The sequence below is a fragment of the Argopecten irradians genome, chromosome 6 (genome assembly GCF_041381155.1).
Source record: "Argopecten irradians isolate NY chromosome 6, Ai_NY, whole genome shotgun sequence".
NCBI lineage: Eukaryota > Metazoa > Mollusca > Bivalvia > Pectinida > Pectinidae > Argopecten > Argopecten irradians.
In genome coordinates this window covers 10284504-10298356 of record NC_091139.1, presented here as the reverse complement: position 1 = coordinate 10298356, position 13853 = coordinate 10284504, and the positions used below count along the sequence as shown (strand labels likewise).

Here is a 13853-nt window from a genome sequence, read left to right as displayed (position 1 = left end):
AAGACTTTTTATATAAATTAATTTATTTGCCGCATATACCGTCATCGTTTTAAATACGAAAGACTACAGGAGGCAAACTATACCTTGACGTCAATATGTCGATGTTTATCTGGTATGACATACAATTTGTTTTGTTTTCTCAATAATGATATCAATTCCCAAAGATTTTGTAAATGTTTACAAATATATAACACAAACGTAGTATATTTTAAGTGTAGTTAAGCACTCTAGTACATACTAAAACAATATATTTTCTATATTTACACGAAATACATCACTCGTACTATTCCGTTTCCCTTTAAGTAATGCTGATCCTTGCTGGCTTACTTATTGCCGGAATTGTACTTTGGAGAACTGGACGGCTCAATCGCTACAAAGAGTCCATATATGGTCACATACAGAGGCGAACGACCAGGCGCAGACGCGCCACTAATTCCTACATCGACTCCAATGATGTTAATAGACAAATGGAAAGAAAATCCTTTGCGGTAAATATCATAAAATAGTAACAGCATAGAGTCGGTTCGTGTTATGAAGACATTTCATGAATTAAAAAAAGCTTAAATAATTTCATTTCATTTCGAGGTTTGATAAGTCAGGGATGCCAGGGAGCTCGAAATATAGAACGTTTACGAATACCGTCTATGCAGAATACGCATATTTACGCAAATGCTAGAATCATACTTTAGATAGCCATGTTAAACATATATTGTCGCTTCGTTTTCAGTACTTTTTAATCTTAAATTTATTGCTTATGTTTGCATTACGTTATTATTCATCATTTCATTTTTGCGATACAATGTATCCTTAACGTAAAACACAAATTAGACTATTAAAAACGATGAAGCATTGATACATGATATGTGTTGATGGAGAAACAATTACTGTGTAAAATTTTAAAAGAAAACATAACCAAATAAAACTTTCGTATCCATTATAACTAGAACCTGGCCTATTCGGATGTTGGTGACGATGATGTATATATGTACGGTCAAATGGTGTTCAATGACCACCAATCCTGGGAGGTTCCTCACGACAAGGTGTCCCTGGTGGAGAAGCTGACCACTGGCCGGTTTGCTGACATATTCAAAGCTTCACAAAACGTCAAAACAAACAATAGGAGGACTGTTGTAGCTAAGGTTCTAAAAGGTAGGAAAATCTGATTTTTTTTCATTAATATAAATGTAAATCATTATTTTTTAGTCTACGGAAACCCAAAATGATAAGAAATAAATAAATCAATTGGTATTAAAATAAACTGATCCTTTGAATAAATTGTTTTTGATGATTATACATTCAAGCATGTCTTTAAAGCCAATCAAGGAACAGGCAGGGGAATGTGATCATACAAAGGAGGAGTCGACAGACAAGTTTTAAAGAAGGACACAACACGAATACTTACCGCAGTCTCCAGTACACTCACCTCGCACAAGTCATACACGCAAAACACCGCATACATGGGAGGCCGTCCAAGATTACATGACCATAGCTGTTAATAGGACGTAACGTTAAAAATCAAACAAACAAACAAACAAAAAGTGTATTCAGGAAGAAGAGAGAGGAGATGGATGTGTTCATTTTAAATGCCAGTCTCGTGTAATAATTTGAATATTAGTATTTGTTTCTACTATTTGTCATGGTGATACATTTCGATGTTCTATTTCAGAATCGCACACTGAGCTGGACGCTTTAGTAATGAACGCCAAGATTAACTTCTTCGCCACCAAAGTCGGTTCCCATGCTAACGTGGTACAGTTCGTCGGAGCTGTCCTTGACAACAAACCATGTACTGTATCCTCTGGCCTATATGTACACTGCATCAAAATAAATTTCCTTTTCAGAATGTCTCTATGATGAATTATTATGTTATTTGTTTCAATTAAAGTATATTTAATTATTACTACAATAAATTACAATTTTTGCTTTGTTTTCATACCATAAATCTGGGCTCTCCTGAATTGAGGTCAATATTTTATCTTGTTTCAATTAAAGAATAAATGCCGCGCGAAACCCGACGTTATCATCACCATTAAGAGACATACGTTGGCCCGAGTTTTTATATGCATTCGGGAAAAAAGAATCCCTCTGAAAAAACGACTATAATGTGTACATTTAAACATTGCACAATCATTTTATCAAATAGAGTTATGAAAATTAATTAATAAAGGTAATGATTTAGTGCTAACTACTTTTTAATTTTATCGGGTTATGAAAAAAAAATTGTTTTTGCAAACAAATTCTGGTTATTGTTCATAACCCCGATAAAACCTAAAAAATATAGTGACAATCTAAGCATGTCTGAAATAATTATGCTGTGGTCTAATATTGATTTTATTCCACTAAAGCCTAATGATTTTTTTCTTTATTATTGTAATTTCTAAAAGCAATGTAGTGAGCATTTTTACAAAATTAGATGTCTTAGCGATCTGCATTTTTACTATAATCTCACATTCTGTATTTACAAAGAATACTAAAGTAACCTTATAATGGAATGATAATTACAGCCACTCACGCACAGTGGTATTTCTAATCTTTTCTGCAGTGGGGTCAAGTTTATGTTTGCTGGAGTCAGTTGTGACACGGGGTCTGGCGTGGATCAATGAGGACGGTGATGGCAACAAGAAACCAAAGAACAAATCGTTCACAGACTTGTACAGCATAGTGGGACAACCTTGTATCGTCTGATCTTTGACTATAGCACGACAAGACGTGAGGAAAGGAGTATCTAAGCCTCTAAAGAGGTATACATAAGTTTATCATTAAATTTTGGTATAAACAACGATTATTGTTGATGTAACGGTTGATGTCAAGAAAATTTCTAAACAATGTATTTGCAGTCTTTTACATGGACCAATCTAGCTTTATATTATTGAGATTCAAATGTAATAACGTAAGGGGAATGAGAATGCATAATCAAAAAGCTGCTAAGGTAGTTTAAATATACCAAAAAAGTTACTTTACTTATGGCTGAAAGGACGATAATTAACGTCTTAAAAAAACTCGGTAAATCTATTTAGATTACCCATCGTCATCTTGCTGCCAGGAATATTCTTCTTTACATCAGGTCTTGAAGCCAAAATTGCCGGTTTGGGACCAACGAAAGAGAGACCGAGCCAGGGATGGAGATACAGGGGAAGGGTAAGTTCGATAGGTATCCCATAGTCAGACTACTTTACACTGTTTCACTGTTATCATGAAACACATACAAACATAACTAAATATGTTATTTTAAGATTGTTGTCCCATGGTAAGGAAGACAAACTCAGGTTGTTTTTTTATTTCATGCCCGAAGCTCTCTCAAGCATTCGAATGAAATCCTTTTTTATTTATAGCAGTGTATTTTCGCGATTTCAAGTCGTATGGTTTCTTTTTATGTTTACACTTTATTTGTGACGATCAATTTTCGTGAGTTCCACCTGTACGCAAAATAAGCGGCGAAAAATTAAAAGCACTCAAAAATGAAAGAAAAGCTCAACATAAGGAACCTTATACCGACAATATTGTTTTAAAATAATATATGAAAACATCATCCATTCTGCAATGAAACAGATAAATTATATTTTTTTCACAAAGCTTTTAAGTGACAACCACATGTTTTTTGTTACTAATCAGGAGAAGGTGCCAAATCAAATGGATGGCTCCAGAATGTATGACATCATTGAAAGAGGCGACCCTAGGAGAGTGATGTATGGGCCTATGGAATTGTCCTGTGGGAAATATTCAGTCTAGGTATGATACATATGTACAAAAGTATATTACGTAATTGATTATCTTGAATACATGTTTATGGAGATATAAACACAAAACAATCCGAAATAAATACCATTTATGATGTTGTGTGATAAAAATATTGAAATCAATCTTTATAAATGATCCTTCTAATAGATAAACTCTATTCGCTATTCTTTTTCAAAAACTCCAAATTGATGAGAGGGACACTTTTTATTTTATCATTCCGTCATTTTATCAGTCAATTAGAAGCGACGTTACATACGTTAAAATAATTTTAAGCCAACGAAAAATTATGTTACAGTTTAGAAAGAGATAAATGTATAATATCAGTTTGGGAATATTATGGATATATAGTCAGATCTTCAAGACATAAGCTGTAAGTTATGGCGTCACGAGAAACTATACCAATTTTAGTCATGATAAGGCTATTGTCTATGATGGAGTATTGTATTATCTAAAATTAATCATTGACAACTACAGGTGCGACGCGTACCCTGGAATACGGAGTATGGAGGTGGCCACGAAGGTATCAAATGGTTACCGTATGAGCCGTCCTGGAATACTTGTGCTGACATTGTAAGTTATCGTAAAAGTCCAGGTACAATCACATTAAACTTGGTGATACTATACCAGCCATCCATCTGCTTAATCAATCTGTTTCCACAACCGTGCAATAGTATATATTATGTTGAACCAAATTGTGGAACATTGGTTACCTAATTTAGTCAGTTGTTACTTAGGTTTATATGGTTTGAATAGATATTCGTTCAGAGAGATTAAAGCGGTAAGCATCCATGACAGGAATTTTATATCAACATCTAGTAGGACAATTTTGGTTTACAATATTTTTTAAAGAAAACCATTGATCAAAAGTATAAAAACAGTATTACAAGTATACGATTAAGTAGTCATAAGTTTCAAACATAGAAAGTGGTTAGGTTTCAAAATGTAGCACGACCTAATAGAGATCTGTACAGTTTGTAATACCAATGATATAGAAGATGAGTTTCAGTTCATCCTTAATGTCCTTTTTTATACCCAACTACGAGTAAGATATCTGAAATCTTATTATTTTTGTCATCCAAGTGTGTTCAAACTTGTTCAATTACTCAGTGTAAATAATGTTAAATAAATCTACGAAAATTTCTTAAAACTTACATTGCAGAAACGTTCTCAGTCTCTTAATACACCGTAACCTGTATAGTATCTGATGTATAATAATTGTGTGCTAATGTTTGTGTTTTATTGTATACAATCACTCTCCTGTACATGTTTAAATTATTCAATATGTATTAGAATTGTACTTCGTGTCTTATAAGCCGCAAGACTTACGGAAATAAACAAATAGAAATTGACAGTAATTGACGTGCATTACGAGTATGCTTGTTTTTGTAGGCATTACGAGATAATGAAGAACTGCTGGCAGGATAAACAGTCATCACGGCCCAAAGTTCTCTGTCATTGTACAGGAGATCAGCAGTACCTTCAGATCCAGTGTTGCAGATTTACTATTACTACGCCCCACGCAGTGAAAATAGTGCACAACCACCTCCCGTACCGGGACAGCAGCTAAAACGTGCCGATTTTGTATATGTTCTTCGGATATGCGGACTACTTAATAAAGCCATTCATCTGCAGAGTTTGCGCGACAACAGAGAGATAAAAGCCACCAAATTATGAAGAGTCATTCCAAATTTGAAAGTGGCAGTTGACTTCTAAGAAAGAGTATAAGACATAGTGCCTACGGGTGCAAATAACTGCAACTGAGCGTGTGTTTTTTTACTTACAAAACAATTGTATATGTGTAACCTTTTTTCATTCATAATTTTTAATTATAACACCTTATTAATTTTGTGTTGTGTCATGTATATAAACGTAAACCAGAAGTGTTGTGTGACCAATATGATGGTATTTAGCCTCGTTATTTGTAAATTGTGACTGTTTTTTCATGACTTTAGTAGAATCATCTGAAAAATCTGAGTGTACTCTTAATACGGTTCATGATGGTAGTACACTTAGATTTTTGTGTTATATCTCCATGACATAAAAAAATCCATTCAAGTTAATCCTTAAAATTCAATTTACTAAAGATAATCTCTGAAATATTCAAAATTCAATTAGGGTCTCTTTTGTCTATGAAATCATTACGTCGTCATCTCAGCCTATCAGAAGTAACGTCACAAACGGCGACGCCATTTTTTCCTTTATGGGCTGATAAAGTAAATTTTCAGCCAATAAAAATGCTCGTAACAAACACAATTTAATTATTACAAAATGTACACATTCATGTTAATATATAACGACACTAGAACGAATTGTTCTCATGACTAATCTTGCAGTTTAATAATTATATAGTTACACTAGAACACTTAAAATATTTCCTTTGGCCACGGAGAAAACATCACAACATGCCTTATATGTATATATAAGGTATATATTAGATATGCAGTATGATGCTTCCATTAGGGAATTTCTTGTATCACTTTTTTTTTCTTCTACATTTAGCTAAACCCTGCCATATGATGTTATTGTAAAGAACATTGATAAGGTTTTATTTTTTATTATATGTTTTAATTTCCCCAATTATATAAATGCGCTCTATTGCCGACTGATGATTTGCTTTTCTAATAAAATATGTATTTTCCAATTTTACGAGTGTCTGGATTCGCTTACTTTCCCTTATCCCTGTGAATTCAAGTTTAGAAGCTGTTATTAGCCTTATCCTTATCACTAGGATTACAAACAAAAAGAATCCATTATGGGAATGGGAATATACATTCCTACATCCACATTTCACCGTGTCATGAAGTCAAACGTTCGCCCCCTTTTACATGTAGGAAGGCTCCGGAATCTAGCCTCTGACCGATACACGCATTAGATTGTACATTGTCGTTTCAGCTCTTGGTAAACGTTTACTTGTGTCTGTCCCGTGTCGGTATAATGTTATTCAGATGGCGTTCATCGCTTTAGTGGCTTCGGTATATTTTAATACGATTGAATTGTAGAATGGAGGGTATAGATACGTTAGGGTATTATAGCATGACACAGAGTTCCATTATTGCTAAGAAAAACAACACCAACATTCCCCGTTTCCCAAAAACACAATAGCCCCACTTACATACAGGGGAGATTGTCTCTGAATACCTTACGTTTGTTTATGATGCTAGGCACAATTAACAAACAAACCTACCAATGAACTTTGATTATAGATGTTTAGGCATTCAATTGTCAAAACAAATCGAGTGTTATGTCCTGATGGTAAGGCACTGCATTATAGAAATATACAAACCTCTTATCTTCAAATGTATCCTTTCGATAAGAACTCTAATATACTGGCGGCATATTTGACAATAAGCAACAATTTGTTAAACAAAAACTAAACTCTTTTTTTTTATAAACCAACTTACAAAATGTAGTTATGCGTATTGACAAATGGAACTAAATATAAAAAGTTGCCAAACAAAAGAAAACGTTTGCCACCCACAATATCAATTGTAGACTAAGGCATATACTTACAGACATCTATCAGTTATTACATCAATAGCAACCAGCATATGTTTCCTTTAACCATTTCGAACAATATATTTTGAAAACCTATAATGCAGGGTAGTATCAGTACCTTATCATGTTGGCTTAAGTATTATCTAATCATTTTCGATTGATAAATATCCGCGAAAGGAGGGGTATTCACTTTGGGCCATTCTACGGCCACTCTAGTTATAAGCAAAGTCTTTTGTATGGAAAGATACTTTAGGGCCAGCTGCATATTGTATGCTACTTTAGCATATCCGATTTTTTCTGGCAATTATTATGGGTTCAAATGTCAAAGGGTGAAAATTCACAATTTTCATTGTCCTTATTAACTAAATCTAAGAAGTAGGTATAATTTTTTTTTGAAGATTTTGCATAAAACTATTGTGTTAACAGCAATGACGTCACAATGCAAACCTACACATATATGTATAGTTGTTAAAACGTAAAGGGAAGGGAATGACAATTTAATTTTGTGTTTTACCTACAATTCCAATTAAATCCTTTTTACAGTTCTCTATGAAAGAAAATTATTAAAATTACCTATAAAAGGACATGTCGTGGACCACATCTAGTTAAATAAATCGACATTATCTATGTACATAATATGTTCTAACTTTAATCTAAAACTTGTAAAAACACAGGGTAACGTGATCAAGTTTTACCATAGTTCAAATGGTCAGAGATATTGGATCATATTGATAAACCAGTAAATGTTGACCTCCTGGTCTTCCTTTTTAGTCGTCGGCATAATTTGATATCATGAAGATTACTGTTTTATATTAAAATAACTACAAGGACGTGGCAGTAATGTTGGTGGAGGAACGCCGGAGTTACCTGGGGGAAAAAAACCACCAAACCAGCGGTGGTACCCGACAACTGCACTCAGGCTTATGGTTAATATGTCGAGGACATCTTAACCACTCGGCCATCCGCAGGCCCCATTATGAAAAGTCTCTTTTTGACTTAGGTTTTCATCGATGCCCCTTCATTAAGGACTCATAATGCGATTTCTTTTGGTATATGTGAGATCGACAGAAATAAAACCAAAAACAGGTATACGCAGAAGACAAATGCAACAGTTAATCCTTCCGCCAATCATAGACCGAACAAAACATATTTATTATAATGCACTTGATAGTTGTATTATGCTCATCTCGGACTTGACGTTGTTAAACGTGTATTGATTTAAAGTAACAATATTTTATTATGTGAATCTAATTTGTCTATTGTTTTTCTTTACTCTTGGGAATTATATTAATCCTACAATGTAAAGACGCTCTCGGCCACCGTACCTTTACTATTCTGGACAGACAATTTCATTTTCATGTTTTGACAGCAAAAGTGAACGTTCTTGATACATAATGAAACAATCACAATCCTCATGAATTCATCTTCGCTTTATTTTTTTCAGTCTTTACATTTTGATAAAAAATACATAAATTATGCTGATAAAATAGAATGCGTCATTGTTTCTTTTGATTAAATGTAAACGTTCAAAGAAAGGTTAATACACCTTTGATTTATGAGTAATATTTTCATATTTTATGTTTTATAATCAAAATTGAAACATGATGTCCAAAGATATTTCGTACCTGCATGTAAATAGAGGTTTTCTAATGTATTGTAACGGTAGCTGTTTTTATTTAACACACATTTGGATAATTATTGTTTTTATCATAGTTCTTATTATAAAATAATTAGCTAGTTGTTGTCATGTGGATAAGAATATTTATTGTCCTGGTGATAGCAAGTGTTTACTTTTGGAGTTTGTTGTGGGTAAGTATTGTTTTAAAGCAACAGGTTTCAGCACTCTCATGCATATCACATTTAAGGAACATCAATACATTTCGCTATCAATTATGAGGATTTTTTTGTTTTGTTTTATTTAGCACTGTATTGTCGTGATATAAAAAAGTGTGAATTATATACGAATGTTCCTGAAACACGCCACCAAATTAAAGATGCTAGTATTAAATTGTTGAGCTGGTTGATATACGAAATTATAAATTGTTTGATTATTTAATGGTTCTGTAATTTTGCTGTGTTTTGTACATAAACTATGTAATTTTTTAGATCGACATGCAGTACAGATATACCTCTGCATATCGGACATCAGTTTGTGATCAACAAATGGTGGGGACAATGGTGAGTCAAACAATTACCGACACCACAAATATATACACTATTACCAAAATGATACCTTAATATAAGGCAAATACATGATGGCCTGTTCTATTTGAAATGTACATGCTTGTGAATGACAAATGCTAGGAAATTGTTTTAGGACATTTTCGTATGTGTGGCGTGTATTTTTGTGGTGATAGTGGAAACCAGTGCCATAGAGCAATGACTAATTATATATTTGTTATACGAAATGAATAGCAAAATATATTTTCTACGAATTGTCTCAAGATGTAACATTTATATATGTTCATAATTTTAAAGAGAATTATCATACAAGTTATCAAGATATGTTTTTCAATAATACTGTTTCATTAAGTAACAACTCAAAACGATGCATTTTCGTTTATTATTTTTACAATGTTATACATGTATTATGTTCGCCAAACCAAAGGGGGATGGGATGGGGTGTAATTTTTTAGTTCTTCCAACTTTCTTTTCCCGCAAATAAGTTCAAAGAAGTTCTCAGAAACTACTGAATAAACCACGATACGTGACACGACATTATCATTATGGATTGGGGGTATGCATGCAGATTTATTTCGGGATCGGAATTCCAAACGGACGTCATAGTCTGGCCGAACACTAGCTTGTCGGGGGGTAGTGTCTCCAAATTGAGACACCTGGTCGACCCGAAACCGAGAACAAACGGCACTCTCCCCTTCCCCTGTTTTTATAGTCTTCGACCCCGATCAAACCAAATCCGGGTGTCCCCGCTGCTAAGCTTATTTCTTATACTTGACACAGGGCTTAGTTGCAAGCACCAACTTAAGCAGAAGCTGAGAAAATGCACTGCCCAGCCCGAGTGTCCAGTCTTCCGAACAATAAACGGAAGCTCTACCCATGCTCTCACCATGAAACATTCGGCCGGAACCTTCCCATCCCTTTCTTTTGATAGCTTAACAGTTGTAAGACATAATCAAGTTGTGCATCAGCAAATCGAATAGCAAACTTATGATTACATTTTAATTTAACAATTTTTCATGAAGGTATGCAAAATTAGAATATTTATCTATAATTTGATTAAGTGTCATGCACATGTCATAGGTATTCAATAAGAATCTGTTATAATAACGAAGCTGTTTCTCGCTTTTATGTTAACCATGCTTGTATGGCGCAATTCCTCTAAGAATATATTCTATGGGGCGCTTTATTTATATTTTATGCAATGAAATCGTAATTTGAAAGTGACGTAATTATTCAATAAAAAACGGTCAAAAGTGGGAGGAGCTTACTCAATTGAACAGCCAATGATGACTCTTCACATAAGGTAGAATTATTTATCCGCGATGACAAAAAAGTTCAATATTTTAGTGTAAAAGAAATATCACAAACAAAGTGATTTTTAGAGACAATTTTATTTGAGCAGATCAGATATTTTAATATATGTATTTAATTTTGCTAAAAGTTAAAATATAGCGTAATAACAGAAAGTATTGGGACTCATGTATGAACTCGGTGACCGTTATTGTGCAGCGAGGCGAAGCTGACGCACGCTTACACACTGGAGTTTGCCAAAGTTGTCAAAACACCGGTGTTCAAGTAGCTCAATGTGTTTGAGATTGTCGTCTAACTTGACGATACTACATCCTTGGAAGCAATGTGATTATATAAACTACGGTAGAATCATCGATTACGTTGGATAGAACATTTTCATACGCAAGTTCAAAGTTCAATATTACCATGCATTAATTGTAAGCAAACTCGGCTATTCTTTGCGTATAGTGAACAAGTCTTGCAAGAGTAAATATATAACCTATAACACAACATCCAAATAGATATTGAACAGTGTTTTTGATTGTGTTAAAGGTGGTATGAACGCAATGGGATACAGACATATTCAATGTAGCGCATAATAACCTTGTCCCCGAATATTTATACACATTATAACCACCAACGCGTATATATGTATGTATTCACTTTGTTGTATTTTGGGACAGGGTCTTTGTTAAGTTGTAATAACTTGTACCCAATCCCTTGTCATATATTTTTGACAATAAATACGTTTAAACTAAGATTGTTGTCCTAATTTTTGTTTGTTTGTTTGATTAATTTACGTCCTATTAACGGCTATGGTCATGTAAGGACGGCCTCCCATGTATGCAGCGTGTTGTATGTATGTTGTGCGAGGTGCGTGTTTTGGGAGACTGTGGTATATTCGTGTTGAGTCTTCTTGTAAAGTGGAACTGTTGCCCTTTATTATTAGTTATATAGTTAGTTACTGACCCCCTATAAAGGCACAGATGGTCAGTAAGACTTATAGGGGGCGAGGGCGTAGCCCGAGCCTCCTATACTTCTTACTGACCCTCTATGCCTTTATAGGGGTCAGTAACTGACTATATAACGAATTTATCGCATCGAGGACCATTTATTTGTTTCATTAGATATTTTCTTCCTATTTGTTTTCTCAAGAATCCGTTGTATCAAACCTGAACCATGCTAGCGAAGTATACAACAATCGCCGCTTTTGGCCTACAGTAGGCCTACATATTTATTTATGTATTTCTTTCCGGAATCTGCAAATAACTGTATAAGGAACCTGAAGAACAATACTGAGTAACTCATAAATCAACAATAATTCGACATTCCAGGTGCACAATAGGCCTACCTCAATGCGACATCAGACTGGTTGTATATTGAAAGCATCACAAACAGAAGTGACACAAACATCCATCCAACATTTATAGCGCAGACTCATGATCATCTCTGCATTCTCGCTGAGATAATCACTTAAAGTAATGCCGATAAATTAGCTGTAGAGTGAGGGTTGATAGATCATAAGATACGAACCCCTCCATTTGTTTATGGTCGCAGTCAAGAAAACGCTTGAATTCTTACGTTTGACTTTCAGCGCGTCATCAACTTTCGAACTGGCGTAGGGGAAGCAACTCGTATTTAAAAAATGCGTTTCATTTAATTTGAAGTATTAAAACGATTTTAAATGAATTTTACAAAAAAAATAAATAACTAAAATATATTTTTACGGTAAAGAAATGGTATATTAATTTGAAGAGAATGTGTTAAAATTTTGAAGCGAGGGCGACAGCCGCCATCTTGCACCATAATAAAATTTACTGACCCCCTATAAAGTATTAGGGGGTCACCACGTGACGGCTCTCCGCCAATTATTTTGGGACATTTCTGTCCGAGGTGCGATAAATAGTGCTTTATTACTGAAGCATGCCGCCGAAGACACCGAGCAACACATCCCACCCGATCACATTATACTGACAACGGGCGAACCAGTCGTCCAACTCCATGTATGGTGAGCGCCAAGCAGGAGCAGAAAATACCACTTTTATAGACTTTGGTGGTGTGTCTCGGCCAGGGGACTGAACCCAGAGCCTTCCTTACAGGGGCGAACGTTCAACTCAAGGCAAAAAAGTGAGGCGGTGCCAAGGGAGGCATTAGGAAAGTTAAAGTCAGTTAGGAAGAAGAGAAAAGATAAGATCCTAAATTTAGTCGCCTTTCACGATCATGCAATAGGGGCAGCATTCTAACGCCCTACTAGTCCGCTAAACATGCCTATATTATTAGGCTTTTTTAATTTTAATTTTTTTTTTGCCATATTAGGCAAAAAAATTTTTAAAAAGCCTAATAATATAGGCAGGTTTAGCGGACTAACGCCCTACCTGCAGGGCTAATTTACTCGGGTAAAGATGCATATATCGGTAAATGAACATGTAACTTTTCGTTATAGCTGGATGTATAAGCGTGTGTACGAAACAAGACCACAAGTAGCATACAGATGTTGCCCTGGTTACAAAGGTCCCGGATGTAATGCACGTATGTAAAATTGTATTCTATTTCCTATTTTAGTTTAGCTTAATTCATTTTGTTTTGAATGAACGAATTGTAAATCAATCGAATTCGTTAACGCTTGAAACTTGTATACAATTCTATTGTTTGTTTGGTTTTTTGGGGGTTTTTTTTTGTGCTCTTTTATCCAACTCCTCTTATGATATTACGTTTTTTCATTCATTTATTTTGATTAATTAAATGCTTAAATGACGTTTTCTATGCATTGTTATTTTTTTTTAATTCATTTCACTTTCTTATGAGAAAGGTCATATTGTATCTCACTTATATATAAGAGAGGATATCATGCATAACCATATCAACATAAACTGTTTTCATATATTCAATAATAATTTTAAAAATGATAACTTCTTAATTATTTTAACGTTTGCTGTCTTCTTATACTTATTACGTACATCTTTTAAGAAATTATGTTAACCCATACTTTATCCCCGTAAAAGATGTCTCTGTATAACTAGCCCTGAAAGCATAGTCCAACGTATCCTACTATCAGCCTGCTTGATATGAACAAAGTAACTACTGGTAAGTAGGTTTCAGTTTTGTTTGTATGCCGTTTGCACTTTATGCACGTGACGTTCTGGTAAGTA

The 13853-nt window shown here is 34.3% G+C and overlaps 1 protein-coding gene and 1 long non-coding RNA gene across 2 annotated transcripts in view; both read left to right on the top strand.

Annotated features, from left to right (window-relative positions):
• The window catches only part of LOC138324943 (uncharacterized), an 83172-nt gene that overhangs the window by 17282 nt on the left and 52037 nt on the right, over positions 1-13853 (top strand). The gene's annotated exons all lie outside the window — the stretch shown is intronic.
• The window catches only part of LOC138326103 (ephrin type-A receptor 2-like), a 74618-nt gene that overhangs the window by 8728 nt on the left and 52037 nt on the right, over positions 1-13853 (top strand). The window contains exons 8-10 of the mRNA XM_069272238.1: positions 304-488; positions 945-1149; positions 1667-1786. Of these exons, the coding sequence (XP_069128339.1) occupies positions 304-488; positions 945-1149; positions 1667-1786 (510 nt within the window). The remainder of the gene's footprint in view (positions 1-303; positions 489-944; positions 1150-1666; positions 1787-13853) is intronic.